The sequence below is a fragment of the Pempheris klunzingeri genome, chromosome 12 (genome assembly GCF_042242105.1).
Source record: "Pempheris klunzingeri isolate RE-2024b chromosome 12, fPemKlu1.hap1, whole genome shotgun sequence".
NCBI classification, from domain to species: Eukaryota; Metazoa; Chordata; class Actinopteri; order Acropomatiformes; family Pempheridae; genus Pempheris; species Pempheris klunzingeri.
In genome coordinates this window covers 12,032,876-12,050,093 of record NC_092023.1, presented here as the reverse complement: position 1 = coordinate 12,050,093, position 17,218 = coordinate 12,032,876, and the positions used below count along the sequence as shown (strand labels likewise).

Sequence of the window (17,218 nt, the reverse complement as noted above, 5' to 3'; positions counted from 1 at the left end):
GAAGCACTGATGTAGATATCACAAACCCCACATTCTGCAAATGGGAGCAAAACTTGTTCGACAGCTTTAAAATCAAAAAGCATTTGTCTACAAATAACAGTATGCCATTTCCAGGATTGTCTAATAAGGAGAAAGGGAATAATTCAGGTAGTTCAGCGGACAGTTCAACTTGAACTTAACAGCTCTGAGGCTGTATGGCTCAAAAAGTTAAAAAAAATGGTAAAAGACAAACTTGGTTGTGATACCTGTGTAGATTAGATTCCCTTTGTAGTTTAAATGATAGAAAAACACACTCTGGCTAGCCATGCCATATATAGTTGATAATCAATTAATAATTTACGTATTTTTTTGTTAGTATTTGTGGCTTTTTTGACATCGGAGATAGTAACCTTAATACATTTGGGCTTTTGACTATTGGTCAGACACATCTAAAGATGTACCATTTGGCTCTGTGAAACTGTGATGTGTATTTTCTAGTACTCAACATTTTACAGACCAAATAACTAATTAGTTAATCAAGGAAACAATTTGCAGATTCACCAATAATGAACGTAATCATTAGTTGCAGCCACAAAAATGTGTATACACTCATCACTCTGTAAGGCCTTTAAAGTGGAACTACCCTCTGAACTCCAAACAGCAGACGTTAATGTTAATCTTTCCAACAGTCTTCCCTGTCATAGTTAAACTTCCTTTTGTTGCTACAAAGTCAGGTCAGTGGGATAATCTAGAGCACAGATGAAAAATCGCTCTGACATTTACAATGCATAACAAACTTTGGTGCAGTCACTGAGCGGGGAACATCTGAACACTGTGCCCAGATCCCTTCTTGCTGTCTGGAGCTGCCAAGTGAGTAGGTACATGTATTATTCATGCTAGCAAGGACAACAGCTTTCTCACAGTCTGAGTCGCTTCCCGGTCTCGAACCAGCAAGTCCCAAGTCTGCCAGCATCACAGACAGCCATGGCTGCCAGCGAAGCCAAATAAAACCCATGATTAGACTTTTACTACAGCAGTTTAAGCGATGTATCCCGACATATGGCTCCTACTGAAAACTGTTATGGTCTAGAGGTAGACAGTCCTGAATCATATCATAGCTTGGGTATCCAGAAAACACCCAATAAACTAATGGGTTCAGTGGTTTACCTATCATTATCTCATGCTCTACAGCAAACTCTTTCCAATGAGTGCAGTAAAAGAAGCTTACAAGCTCTGACTGCCATCCGCCTTTCCACAGCGGCCAAAATCTCAAAATGTGGAGTGAGGACAGGTACCGAAACCTGTCCAACAAACAAGCTGCCAGTGAGCCTTGGTTTGCTTACAGGAGGAGGGTGCTACTGTATTTAGAGGACAGCTGTGCTCCTGTAATGACCATGCTTGATGAAAAAGTGCCGGGCACAAATATGACAGCGAGGGAGGAAAGGCACGAGGTGTTCTTATCTTTTTTATCCAAACAACACCTGTACACATAATTATAGACAGGAGGGAAAATTAATGTTGAAGAAAATGTCAAGTATTGAAAATTGTAAATTTCCTGCCTTGTCTGACATGTTTCTGCACATTGTCCTTGTTTCTATATGAAAACAAAACAAAACAGGATGTTCGGGAGGGATTTGAAAGAAAAGCTCTAAAATAAGGAGGATAAAACCTGCAATGTGGATCCTGTTCTTGCTGATCGGTAGACTCCTTCATGCTTGCAGGAGGACGAGGAGATGAATGTGTTTTTAACCACAGCGTGTTTTTTAGCCTGTGGCAGCACAGACAGCTGCGATGATGTGGGCGATGTTGCAGACAGCTAGTTAGAATATAGGGTGAAGGTACAGTAGAGCTGTAGGTTTTATATGATTGTGGAGTTTGGCTAGATCATCCTAAAACCTTTAATGACATTTTGTACAGTAGATGATTCAGCTAAAACAATTACTACACTTCATGGGAAGAAAAACGGGTGAGTTCTGCTATGAAAATATAGAGCTATGTGCTTTTCATTACTTTTACTTGGGATAAAACAATAACATGACAGAATAATACACCCTGGGGTTTTCCATTTCATGGAACATTCACAAGAAAACTATCCAAACATTTTGCTACGTGACAGAAACAGCTTTCAGCTAGGGCTGCAAAGTCATAGAGGCTCCTCACACCGCTATGCTAATGAGAAGCTCTGAGGGAGACCCAATGTAACTGTGAGATGATTATGATAATCTCATATACTCCACCGCAGAGCACAACACACACACTCTTTCATCAGTGCTGTATGTACCCTCAACTGTGTTACTAGGCAACTGGAACCCGTTAGCCCCCCAAAGTAGCCCACACAGACACACACACACACACACACACACCAAATGAGGAACATTGGAACAATTGTTCATGATGTGTATGCATGAAAATACACACACATATATATATATATATGTGTATGTGTGTGTGTGTGTGTGTATATATATATATATACACACACACACACACACACACACACACACACACACACACACACACACATATATGTATATATCCCGCTGTGTCTGTTACACACAGACAGGCACGAATTAAGATTAAAGATCCTGGTCTGGGATTCACAGCTTGTCTTGCATGTTCTCCAGTAATGTTTTTGCAGTTCTTGCTGTCTATATAATCGTGTGTCAAAGACTAAACTTAAATTCTGAGGCTGCATATAACAAGCCTTCTGGAAATGTAAGTGTAATATGTGGTGACAACTATATCATCAGGACAGATCCATATCCATGTCTAGTTGCTGAAACAAGGAAACAATTTTGATGATTGATTGAACTAAAGCAAAAATAGCTACATTTTAGATCAAGTATCAGGCAAATATCCATACTACTTGTCAACCTCCTTATTCAACAAGTTCATTTTTGGACAGCACTTCTGACCACACACCAAGTCTTCTGCTTAACCCTGCAGCATCCCTTGTGCCACAGTGAACGGTCAGCTAGCTCAAGCTAACCACTAAACAGTGACACAGCTGTGTGAACAGAAAATCTGCTAAGTGCAACTGGTGTTTCCTCCCCGTTTTTGTTTAATTATAAAACACTATGTTCCCAAAATGTCATTAATGAATGTGTCCTCTTCAGCATGCTCAGCCCTCAAATGATTCACCCTGCACATTAATGGAGACATGTGACTGCATTAACACAGCGAACCTGAACTGAGACAGGCAGGGGAGGGGCGTGGTATACGGAGCAAAATTCAGTTGGCATGTTACTGATAATTACAGCCTAGACACTGTATGCAGCTCCCCACACACACAAGACAAGGTGTGAGGGTGGGTAAACATGAGAAGGGCGCAAGCACAGCTCAGTAATTACACCAGTTTGACACACGACACCAGAACCTGTCAATTAGCATAATGGGGTTGTGCTGAGCCAATGAGGGTGGAGAGTCGTCGTAGGGAACATATCTGAGGATAATGTGCTACAGATTGATGTGAGATGATAAAAAAAAAGCCACTGAATGCAGTCATTGGGGAGGAACTTACTAATCAGTTTAGTGGTTATGAGGAGGACTGCTTAGCGTGAGAAAACAGTTGTATAAACATCTGAGTTTTCTACAGTGTGAGAAAATAACCCTGATGATGTCATACGACGAATCTCTGCTTGGGCACAGAGACAAGAAAAGTCTTTCACAGAAAGATTGTGACAAATGGCGCAGGGAGTTTGAAAAACACGGACGCTTATCAGTTATGGAGGGTCTAACAAAGAGATGCCATTGAGTTGCATTATGGGTATGGGTGTACGACGCAACAATTTTGCGTTATTTGCCTCTGCTGCGTCCCTATTAACTATTTTTGATTAAATCTGTCGACTGGTCTTAAACATGCAATCATATTTTTTTATTTACATTTGCCCATGTTATCCCATTAAATCTGACATTGCAGAATAATTGTGCTTCCTTTGTAATAATCTTGACAACAAATATAACTGTACAGATTTCTGTACTCTCTAAACTTTTTTTGACCATTTTCTTTGTTTAAAAATAAAATGCGGCATCTTCGGACAAAAATTATTTAGCTACAATTGACTTAAGGAGTTAAAATTCATCGGTTTAGGCACAGAATGGACTCCGGTTTACCTGGAAACACAAACACACACACGCACACACTCCCATAGTCTTATCTCATTTATCCCCCTGGTAAGAGGAGGCCATACAGCCGAGTGTGTGTACTACAGAGGAGAGCTCCTGCACTCGGTGCATTAGGCTGATTGCTCTGGCTGCTCAGATAATGTACAGCTTGCCTGCATGGACCAAACTGAGGACGAAGCAGGGCAGCACAGTGATGGTGTATATTTATAGCCATGCCGTGATCAGAAAACCCCCGACTCACCCCACCAATGGAGGCTGTGGCTCCCGCCCTCAGGGAAACCCCTAGCAACAAGGAACTCCAACAAGCTGCCCACCGTTTATTTTGGGCGGCTGCAGACTGGCCTGCAATGTTTTCAGGCTGGCTGCTGCGGTTTTCTGTGAGAGGATGATGCGTCGAGGGGGCTGTGCATGTGTAGGCGTAGGTGTGTGTGTGGTGAAGAAAGTGGTGCAACAGAGTGGGCGTGTGCATGAACTTTAACAAAGTGTGTACGGCTGTGTGTGTGCTTGTGAAAGTGTGTGTGTAGGTGTGTGTCTGTGTGGACTGTGTGTCTAATCATGTATGCTCCCACAAGTAGGCCATTAAATTGTTCCTGATCTAAGCCAAGCAAAGCCAGAAGAGGTGAGACGCTGCTCTGACAAGGATTCATCCCTCAGCATAGAATAATGACTTTACTCTAGAATTTAATCAAGGTGATTCTTAGAGACAAACTCCTCCTTGAGTTCTGCATTTCCTGTACTTCTTCATATCAAGAGCTTTTATAATGACAGTCCTTCTGGACCTATATCATTTTAATCAAACACAGTTGTCTGTCCAGTTACAGGCGAGGGGGTGTAAGACTTTTGCGTCTCTTTGGGAGCAGTCAGACTGAGGAGCAAGCAGAGTGAATCTACCAGCAGGCCAGAGCTAATTTTTTCACAGCCAATGCCGCCTGTCCAAGCACTTGATGAGCTGAACAGCTGCTCTGTCAGTGCAGGTTGGGAGAGACACAGGGAGAAAGCCAGAGAGAGGCAGAGAGAGAGAGAGAAACTAGAAGACAGATTTGATAGAGGCAAACATATAGCAATTATGAACATTTTCCAAAATTGAAGAAATCTTTGCAATCTAGGAGAAAAGAAAATTCTTCTCTTCTTCTTTCCCCGTTACACCTTCAGTCTAGTAATTTAGTGATTTCTCACAAGTTTTTCTATTGATTTAGTGACTGGTTAGTTATTGTAAATGTCCCTGACTGAATGTTGCAGTCACACTTTGCTTCAAATGAGAATCAATCATTGACAGAATGAGAGTTTAAATCTGGGCACTTTTGTTACTCCTATATGACTATATGTCCTGCTGCCATATTTGATCATGATCATAGCTCATAATTATCTTGAGTTTTGAAAAATAAAGATATTCTACTCCACATCTGCCTCTTGAAACACCTTTTTAACTGCAGCACCAAAAATCTCAACATGTCAAAGTGCGACTCTGACTCTGAAACATGATGGGGTCCTAACAGTCCCAGTGCCACGGTCCCTGAGGTACACCTACACTACAGTGGGATCTGTCGTTGTCTCAGTGCTCATTAATCACAAGCAGCAGTGGACTCGTTTTATCCTGGTTCTTAACAACCTCACGCTGTAAATCAAACCATTTGCACAAAACCGAGCCATCAGAAATCTGCATCTCTGAAGACTCTTCATCAACACTGTATCATCAGGTAGGGAAGGTGAAGGAGGCGGACAAAGAAAGTAATGTGAGTCATATCCTCAGTTGTCTACAAACATGTCTACAAGGCAGACATCTTGTAAGCATAACCAAGAACATAGTAGAAGTTTGATACCAAGATGACATCTTAATGATTTTGGAAACACATCGTTTAAAATAATTTACAATTAAACTGAAAATGGCAGATACAATACCAGGGGTGGGTGTCATGGATACAATTTGTTGCTATGCTTATGTAATTTTATGTCTCAAAATGATGTAGTAGTACATAATCTGGAAATTCAATTGAGAAAATGCTTATAGATAAAATAACTAATAGGATATTATCCGTTTTTAATTCATCGATAGAATGATATAGCTGACAATCAAAGAATAAGACTTTATCACATTAGAAAAATGAATAAAATCAAATGTTGCCATAACACAGTTATATCCATTGATCTGCATCATCATAAATATTAATACAATTTATGATGTAAAATATTATATAAAACACTTACAATGTGAGCACATCTCCAGGGGGTAACTGGCTTCATTTCCCTGATGAAAGAGAGAAACAGGCGTTAGTTTACATTGTAAATGGAGACAATGCAATATATTTGGAGTTTCAGTAGGCACGTTACATCTGTTAAGATTATTCAAGATATACTGGCAGTGATTAAAAACCCTCTCTGCAACAAAATGCGAACCAGCAACTCCAGCTAAGTATTGCTGAAAGTTTTTTTTGTGTGTTCTGAGATGATCTCAAACAGCTCCCTGTTCACATACAATTTTCTACAGAACTCCTAGTTGTTTCCTTGTTTGTCAAACAATGGCTCCTACTAGGAAACCTAACAATTACCACAACAACTAACAACTGACAATAGAGCCCCATGACCTATGGTGAACACTGGATTATCTTCATACCACACATTTTCAATAACATGAATAATACAGACAATAGAGAGGGCATTCAGTCGTGTTCTGTGCTTGAACATTTAGAGATGTACCAATGTTTGTTGATATTATAAAACCTGAGACAAAGACGCACAGAAAAGCCAGAACTTTTTTTTCTTTTTTAATTACAAGGAGTTTACAATTGGCAGAAACATGCAGGACTGTAAATGTAATGCCCTAGACTCTGGACCCTCAGGTCTACACTGTTCACTTAAAGTGATGGATTGTAATTTCAGCCAATATGTTTGGCACTATGTGTGTTGATGATGAAATGTGGTATTGCGTACTCCTGCATTAAGTCGCGGTCATCTGGCTATCTTTGCTGCGGTGGCAGGTGTGTGCATTTACGTTGCGGTGTTGCTATTATAGACCCAAAACACACAAGTCGGGGATTTTTAAACTTGGGCCCTATTTTTACACATTTGTGATTGAGGGCAGTGGGCAGCGAACAAGTTACAGTGGCTGTAAAGTAATCCTTCAGGGCAAGATCAAAGTACATCCACTAAAAGTGATTGTTTTTGCCACTGACAGGCTCAGATTGTTACATTTAGTGTTTGACAACATTACAGAGAGGATCCCTACAGAGATAGATCCTTTTTGTTTACCCAGAAACAGCCATTACATTGCTCAGTTCAAAGCCACCAAACACTATTGACAAAAACAGTAATTTTACATGATATTTTCTGGTCTTCTGCTGTCTCAATAACTTTGTTTGCTATTGAGTGACTTTGGTGTTTTAAAGGGTTAGTCTGGATTCAACATGACTGGTGTCTGGTCTACTGCTTGAGACAGCAGTAGACCAGACACTCCCAGGCTGTGAGGTAAAATTGCTGTTTTTGTCAATGGAGTCTGGTGGGTTTATATTAGGTATATAAAATAGTGTGATCTTTTCCATAATGTTATCAAACACTTCAAACCGTCTGAGACTGTCAGTGGCAAAAACAAGCACTTTTATTGGACATACTTTGATTTGGTGCAATTGCCCCAAAGAATTACATTGCAGCAATGATAGCCCGCTCTCGCCAGCTGGCTGGGGCGATCTACTGGACCAATTCCAAAAGTTTTTTTACCTACCAGTCATTTCAAACCCAAAATATTTTTAGACTTTGAGATTGCATGTGAATGCTTTTACCAAAAACAAGAATTGTGAGGCACCTCAATGTGATGCATCTCTGCCTTTCAAAGTAAAATATCTTCATTGTCCAGAAACTGTGGATGTGAATTCCTCAGTCAATCAATCTGAGCATGTTTATCAAGTACTGCAGCACCTTACAACAGAGGCAACAACTCATCACACAAGTCCGAACTGGCTAGATTAGTACTTTTTGTATAGAAATAAAACAATTCTTTCTATAATTTGTACTATCATCCTTGGATGAGAAATAACTGCAGATTGCACAAGCTTAATCAAATACAAGCCACTTGAAACATTTCTGTAAACATTTAGAAATAATGTTTTACTCAAACCCCTTGAGACGGCTTCCTATTTACATGCAGTCTCTTTCAAACCATGCATCAAGCACGCTATCAAAGCTTGCTGCATAACGCAAAGGCAGGGTAAATGAACCGTGCTATTTAGACACACTACATGGCGCGTGCGCGTGTGTGTGTGTGTGTGTGTGTGTGTGTGTGCGTGTGTGCGTGTGTGCGTGTGTGTGTGTGCTTGTTTTATTGGCTCATGTTCTGCAGTCACATCCGCATCCCACCCCATCCCATCCCATCCCATCCCATCCCACCCCATCCCATCCCATCCCATCCAACACTGCAGTGTTCACTGAGTCTGATTGCTGGCAGAGTGAGGCTTAAACTCACACAGGAGCCAGTGAGGAGTCCCTGTTGGAGAAAGGTGGGGGTGACAGGACGGGGGACCTACAACTGAGAGAGAGATGCCCTGGGCCAACAAGCAATCGACAGGAACTGTCCTGCAGCTCCATCGAGGAATACCAAACTGAGATGGTGCTCGGCTAACTGGACATGAAAGAACTAGCAGCTCAGTTTAAACATCCAGTAGCCAAGTCCAGAGCACCCACATACAGCACCTAGGATAGCAGCGTCTGCAGCTGGATTCAACGCCAGTGTGTAGATTCTTATGAATTTATGAATTTCTAATTTTCAAATTAGTAGAAAATAGTAGAAATCTTCAAATCATACATGCAGGGGATTTAAAGAAAACATAGAAATAAGGAATTTCAGCCAAAGGTCGTTTGATCTCTCATTGCACAGAACAACTGCACTGAGAATGATGAATGTCTCATAATGTAACCTCAAAAAACTACAGCAAACCCTCAACTGTTTGATTTGGCGAGTGAAGGAGATGGATTATGACCTTTGACAGCAGAATTGAGGTTATGATGCAGCCTGGCATGATTCTCACATTACAATCTTTCTTTCTTACGGAAACCAGAGAGGGTAAATTATCTAAAAACTTAATTGACTTTTCACTGGCTTGCTAATTTGCTAGTGTGAATACAACAAAAACAGCTTTCCCTCTGTGGATAAGACCAGGATGCCGGCAAAAGTAATCGCACCCAAACAATACTAGTAGCGCATAATGACAGATAAGTCTTTTACTTGCAGTGACACACAGATGCACTATACACACACTGACCTGGCTTAAAAAAAAACGTAAGTGGCAGTTATGTCACCTACTGGCTTAGTGCTGTGCTGCCGTACAACAGCAGACTAACCTCAGAGATGTTGTGGTATTTTAAGAGCAGTGAGGAGAAAAAGGTGACACAGGATTAGCCAAGACAGCAACTTAGCATTTGACACCCAGTCAGGAGAGAGGAGTCAGTGGCATATACATGGTTTTCCTCTATGGAACAACAAGTTGACGGTGGCTGGGCACTGCCAGTTTAAGGGATTGAATTGCAGTGTAGCTCAGTGTGTAGTGCATGACTCCCCCATTGCCGGGGTTGGGTGTCCCATTGCCTGTGTGGCTCGGAGGGTAATAGTGACAATGTGATACTTTATTGATCCCTGTAGGGAAAAGACCTTTTGTTACCTTCTCTACACAAAGCACGCTCTGCTACAGAGCAGCATTGCAAATGCTGTAGAGATACACTGACTCGCTAAAGGACACTTCACCAGGATTTTGGATTCACAGCCTTAAATCAGTGTCCTCGGGTTCAAGGAGAGGCTCTCAATAGACCCTCACCTCATGCTACAGAAATAGATTGTTGTTCACACCTTTATTTTCTCTCCTCAGGTCAGGACTACAGAAAATTGATGATTAATTGTTGCCTTTTAGTCAGTTTAGAGTCCATAGTGACTTTTTTTGTAAAAGAACCAACATATCTAAACATTAAATCATTAAAAACGCAGGTATCATCAGTTCTATACAGGTAACACACTTCATTGAACTTCACTGTGCTTGAGGACTTTTATTTATCTTGGCTGGTGGCCATGAAGAGGTCATGCAGAAACAGTAGGCAATGACACAAGTCGACACTACACCTCAACTTCAGCTATCATAACATACGGAGAAAGTCCTGCACACAAAATAGTTGCCTTGATAAGCAGATAAACAGGGAATGTCTGTTGATTTGAGCTGCACCAGAAATGACCAATAGGTGGACCTGAGACCTCGGTCTTGGTGCGGTTGTCCAAAAAGAGATCATGGAATTAAAATGAAAGTGTTTCACACTGCAAAAACAAACAAAAAAGCTAGCTAGTTAAATCGTCAGATCAGATGAAACAGATCCAAATGGCAAACATGTCAGTGTCCCCAAAGCTCTGAATCTGTTCTAAGACTGGAGATCACCACTGGTAGTGTTGAGGGGACTGCAAGTGCATCTTTCTTTAGTTAACAAGTCAGTGGATGGTCTGATGGACAAATCCATTTATCATTGGCAAAATGATAAATATAAACCAATCACAATAACGATCAACAGAACTGTTACAATGTATTTTGCATTTATGTATGTCTTTGTAACAATGTAATGTATTTACAACAATGTATTTTCTCAAAAGAGTGGGTAATCCGTTTTTTAAATTCAAGGCGAACCGTCATTATCATTATAAAATAAAAATGAGTCTTTTAACGAAGGACACAGCAATCATGGATTTTAAGCACTTCTAATTTATGCTCTTCAATATTCAAATGGACAACATCAGCCACAGCTTCATCAGTGGACAGCAGGAGTGAGACACCCAAGTCCAAAACACTCTCCATTGTTAGATGAGGGAAAATGATGATGATAATGGTAATTTGTAATATTGTTTAGGTTAAGCGTCTGGTGGTGAAGCAGCATTAACAATATCCAAAAGATGATGCAGGGAAAATCTAAACAAAAAAGTCATTGTTCAAACAGGAAAGGCAAACAACCATTCTAAGTTTGTTTACCTTCCATGGTGATATGATGATATGATAAACTTGTCTAAAAATACCTCACAATATATATCCAACACTGCTAGTAAATGAGTAAATGGATGTGCACGCTCTCTGCTACATCCCTGAAGTCCACATTGCTTAAGCACTAACTGTGGTCCCTGGAGGTAAAGAGACTTACAGCAAAGCAGATTTGGTGTTGAGGATTACAGGTTTACTAAGGCCTGCCTTGGGTCATGTCTTAGTAACACACCATTTCCTGCAGTTCTTGTTGAGCTGCCCCTTTGCGTGGATGCTGATGGAGCATATCAGATGAAATTATTATTTTAAAAAAATAAAGAGAGAGCAACAAAGTGAAAATGCATACACAGTACACAGATAGGAATAGAGGTAGAAAGAGAATGAAACTCATGTTAGCTCATCAATAATGCATGCTTTATTCACAATCAATTAGGCCTTAGCACACAAAACACATTTTGCATAATGTAGAGTCTGGCATTGTTGCTGGTTCAGCAGCAACGCAACGGTCAACCCAAAAACGCAGCTAATTATAGACCGGCAGAACCCAGTCATAACATGAAAGGCTGGGGAGTACAGTACTTGGGGCCGCAGACTTGGAGAGCTTTTCTCAGGAATCTTTGAAAGGACATGACCGTCTATTCTGCTCTCACTCTTTAATAAGCTCAATCAAATGGCAGAAAATGAACATGCGGTTGGTAGCAAGTGATCTATCATAACTTGCTCACTGTACCTCACCTCTTTCTAGTCCCTGTTCAAACTACATTTCTAGTTCGCTGTGTACCAAAAGGCAGTATGCTTGTTCAAATAATACTATTGGAGCAGTTCAAGTTTTCATTACTGCACAGACTGACAGACAGAATGTGTAGCATGTCTAAAAGTCACTCCCAACACATTACAGAATCAGCCATGGTCATTGCTGATATGGTGGTAGTTCTGCCCGAGCCTTAAAACAAACTAAAAACTCACCTTAGATTTAATCTTTATCTGTCCAGGGCAGGTTTGCTGAACATATATGCTCTGCCTGATCTATGCCGTCCCATGTGGGAAGCAGTTACTCACATGTACACCTGGAGGTTGCTTTATCTGCAGTTTAGTGCTTAAGTCAAGGGCACGGCAGCGGCAAGAGCTGCTCATCCACACCAAATGTGTTTGACTGGGCAGGAAACCTTTTGATAAAAAGCCTGCTTTGCTAACTTTTAGACCACTGCACATCTGTACACTTCACTCATTCATTTTACAGATAAACATCGAAATGAAGTAATGACAAAAAAATGAGCAAGGTCTGAAATTCCACACTGCGGCTGAAACTAAAAGAAATTACATTACAATCTTACTTGTGGCACTCAAGATATTTCACATAACGTAAACGTTAAAACACTGATGTCCTCTGGGTGCAGTCAGTGCTACCTAGAACGTGCTGGAATGAAGCAGTGACTTGCAGAAATCCTAAAAAATATTAAACCCTGCAGTGTCGGCACCAGGCTAATTAGCATAGTGTAGAAAATGCAAGAACAGAGCAAAGGGATGCATCATCTCCTGAATCCCATCTGTGGAGACTGAGATATTGTGCATGATACAGGACAGTATCACTGGACTGCTCCACATTCCCTACCTCGATTTCATCATGAGGACAAACATCAGTATCAGACCTGAGTGTGTGTGTGTGTGTGTGTGTGTGTATTTATGGTCCTTTCATGCACAGTATCCAGGATTCTGTTCTCTTTGTACAAGACATACTGATATACAATACAACACATGCTGTGTAAGCAAATGTCTGTCAAAACATTTCTTTAAAAGGAAAAATACGGAATATTTTCTGCTCCTACTGTGAGGTTTTTGCCGTGTTTCCCTTCATTATGTCACTGTAAACTGAATACTTTGGGTACTAGACTGTTCACTGGATAAAAAACATGCAAATTTATGTTGTCTTAGAGGGCTATGGGAGCTTGTGAGGAGCAAAAATTACTGTTTTCCATAACCCACAAAGCCATCAGCTGTGAGTGCATGCACATGGGGAATCAATTAAAACTTGCCACATCTGTGTGTCTAGCTTGGCATGTTTAAGTTGGTTTTCCACACAATGTATGTAACTAACACATTATTTTTGAGGTGAAGAAGCGCGTTGTGTGCATTGCTGGATTAGTTCAGGGATCACAACACTTCCCTCCTCCACACAAATGTGTCTGCGGGTATCAAGCTTGCCATACAGCCGAGCTTTATGATAAACTTACTGAACTCTCCAGAGTCATAGCAGAGTGCAGAGCTAAGCACTGCTTTCAGACTGGTCTTTAAATAGCGTTCACCCCGCCATTTTTCAGCCCAACTTTGTACAGCAGGCACACCCAGGACAATAACCAGCTGGCACAACATCACTAATAACCTACTACTCTATTATACAGAAGAGAAGCAACAAAGGATATGAGTAAGAATTAAAACGAGCTGCTACTAGTTTACAGTCATCTGTCTCTTTACACAGACATTCACTTACTGCCCTTGTGTTCCTCAAACCACCACCTCTCTCCTGTAATTCTTGTTGTGTGATATTGTCTGTATGAGTGTGTTTACATCTAGGCTTGATTCTAACACGTGTGCACATCAAGGATCTGTGCCAGATTTAGGAGTCAAGTGCAAATATGAAAATAATTACCAAAATCTTAACTGCGTGAAGGGACTCTGGCAGAGCTAATCCTCTCAGCCATTTCCATCCCTGACTTGGGCTTATAAAGGCTTTTGGAGGCCTCATAATGCTGTCTAAACTAACAATACCTAAATCTTCTTATGCGTCAACCTAATGGTGATAAAGTTATGTTGTATTTACCACGTGCTGAGAAAATGAGAAAATTCAATTCAATACCAGATTGTTCCAGGAATTCATATTGGTGTCACCGGTGCAGGGACACAATGACGAACACAGTGACATAAGAAGGTCCAGAGACAACACGATAACAATATTAAGGGAGTGCACAGGTCAAACAACAATTAGCCAATTGTTCAGATCATTTGAGGCTGCAGCTTTCAACATTCAAATAGAAGCAACAAATCTTTACATATGCTTAGAATTGTTACTGCATGAATAACTTGAACACTCAAACAGTCAGTTAATTAAAAAATAAAATTTCTATCAACTAATTGACTGACTTATCATTTCAGCAGTAAGATTTCTACAGAAACCAGCACAATAACACAGTTGCTATGTGGTCGCAGGTGTAGGTAATTGTGCTGAAGCAGCTGCCTCAATAACAGCAGAAGATACAGTCGTATGAAAAAGTTTAGGCACCCCTCTGAGGCTGCATAATAATTTACTCTGTCTGCACAGAAAATGATCACAGTGGCATGCCATTCATTTTCTAATAAAAGCTAAGTACTGGGGTATTTTCCAGACAAAGAGTTTTAGTGTAGCAATATTAAGTTGTATGAAATTAAATAAGATGTGAAAAATATGCTGTGCAAAAATTTGGGCACCCTTGTCATTTTGCTGATTTGAATACCTGTAACTACTTAGCACTGATAAATTGGAACACAAAATTGGTTTGGTGAGCTCATTAAGCCTTGAACTTCATAGACAGGTGCATCCAATCATGAGAAAAGGTATTTAAGGTGGCCAATTGCAAGTTGTTCTTCTCTTTGAATCTCCTCTGAAGAGTGGCAACATGGGGGCCTCAAAACAACTCTCAAATGACCTGAAAACAAAGATTGTTCAATGTTACGGTTTAGGGGAAGGCTACAAAAAGCTATCTCAGAGATTTCAGCTGTCAGTTTCCACTGTGAGGAACATAGTGAGGAAATGGAAGACCACAGGCACAGTTGTTGTTAAGGCCAGAAGTGGCAGGCCAAGAAAAATATCAGAGAGGCAAAGGCGAAGGATGGTGAGAACGGTCAAAGACAACCCACAGACCACCTCCAAAGACCTACAACATCATCTCGCTGCAGATGGTGTCACTGTGCATCGTTCAACAATTCAGCGCACTTTGCACAAGGAGAAGCTGTACGGGAGAGTGATGCGGAAGAAGCCTTTTCTGCACACACGCCACAAACTGAGTCGCTTGAGGTATGCAAAAGCACATTTGGACAAGCCAGCTTCATTTTGGAATAAGGTGCTGTGGACTGATGAAACAAAAATTGAGTTATTTGGTCATAACAAGGGGCGTTATGCATGGTGGCAAAAGAAGACAGCATTCTAAGAAAAACACTTGCTACCCACAGTAAAATTTGGTGGAGGTTCCATCATGCTGTGGGGTTGTGTGGCCAGTGCTGGTACTGGGAATCTTGTTAAAGTTGAGGGTCGCATGGATTCCACTCAATATCAGCAGATTCTTGAGAATCATGTTCAAGAATCAGTCACAAAGTTGAAGTTACGCCGGGGCTGGATATTTCAACAAGACAACGACCCAAAACACTGCTCAAAATCTACTCAGGAATTCATGCAAAGGAACAAGTACAATGTTCTGGAATGGCCATCCCAGTCCCCAGACCTGAATATTATTGAAAATCTGTGGGATGATTTGAAGCAGGCTGTCCATGCTCGGCAACCATCAAACCGAACTGAACTGGAGATGTTTTGTAAGGAGGAATGGTCGAAAATACATTCATCCAGAATCCAGACACTGATTAGAGGCTATAGGAACCATCTAGAGGCTGTTATTTTGGCAAAAGGAGGCTCTACTAGATATTGATGTGATTTTTCTGCTGGGGTGCCCAAATCTATGCACCTGTCTAATTTTGTTTTGATGCATATTTCACATTTTCTGTTAATCCAATAAAACTCATTTCACTACTGAAATATTACTGTGTCCATCAGTTATTTGATAGATCAAAATGAAATTGCTGATCCAAACACCTCATGATTTAGAAACGAAAATAATTGAAATTGTCAGGGGTGCCCAAACTTTTTCATACGACTGTAAATGCTCATTACAGTCATGGTGTCAAATTAGGGACAAAATGATGTTAAAATGACTTTTTTCCCAAATCATCACAAGCACAAAATGTGAACCATGCAAAACTATTTTAAACTGTTGTTATTTAATTATATCTTTATATAAAAATGTCATTATTTTAATTTTTGGAAATAGATGAATATTAGACAATTACTTGATTGTAGGCGAACACTGGCCACAGTCATCCCTTCCTCCACCAATAGCCCATTACATTAACTCTAAAGTCTAATACTACAGGTCACTGCATAAGGCACTACAGGCACAGGCTATCAGTGAATGAAGCTCTTTATTACTGGTTCCATTGCTGCTACTGATAGTGTGCAAAATATGCTTTAGAGGTCAAATATATTCAGCCCATTCGATGCCATGAATATTATTAAAGCAGAAACAGAAAGACACTTATTTTATTATTTTACTGTCAAAAAACGTTAATCCTCCATAGATTCTGCCTCTCGGCAACAGGTGATGTATCATATTGCCCAATCTTAGTAGGTATACAAAGCAACTCACCAATCAGCTTTTTAAACCTTCCTCACCTCTTCCTACATCTGCGTTGGTGGCTAGAATTTATTGCACGTATACATGCATTTTAACCTCTTCAACTTTTGAGCAGAACTGAACAGTCTCTCATGCATTATGTCCCCTGAACATCCTGTAATTACAGAGATCAGCTTCCCTCCACATGCCTTTTGAATGTTATCTTAAACTTTTCTGTTCACTGCACAGAGGCAGACATGCTAGACAAATAGATTTTTACTGACAAAACTGACAAGAGTTTGGCCCGTGCCAATGACTGCTGGCTTCAGCGCAAACCAAGCAATGGCCAGTGAGGAGAATAAATCCAGATTGAGTGGGCTGGTTGGAAGTGCAGTGTGGATCACGTAGTGTTCATCATCACTTCTGCTGGTGGTTCGCTGTGGCTTTTATCTCTTTTACATTAGCCATCTAGCTATCCTTATGTGGGTGGTGCTTGATTGCTAGGCAGCATATGGTCCCCTTAGCATCAGATCATTCCACTACATGCTTAAACAACTGTGTGTCCCTGCCCCCAACCTCTCCCTGCAACTGAGAAGAATACATTTTGACAGGCCATAAATTGGCACACTATCTGTGCAGCATGCATGCCCTGAGTTTCTACCCTCTGGCAGAGAGTTGGGACTGTTGCAGGGCAAATGTAACGAGGTG

General features: G+C 40.7%; 1 protein-coding gene across 1 annotated transcript in view; it reads right to left on the bottom strand.

Moving 5' to 3' along the window:
* Window positions 1-17,218, bottom strand: part of LOC139210912 (calcineurin subunit B type 1) — a 29,250-nt gene that overhangs the window by 9,956 nt on the left and 2,076 nt on the right. The window contains exon 2 of the mRNA XM_070841117.1: window positions 6,310-6,349. Coding sequence (XP_070697218.1) covers window positions 6,310-6,349 — 40 coding nt within the window. The remainder of the gene's footprint in view (window positions 1-6,309; window positions 6,350-17,218) is intronic.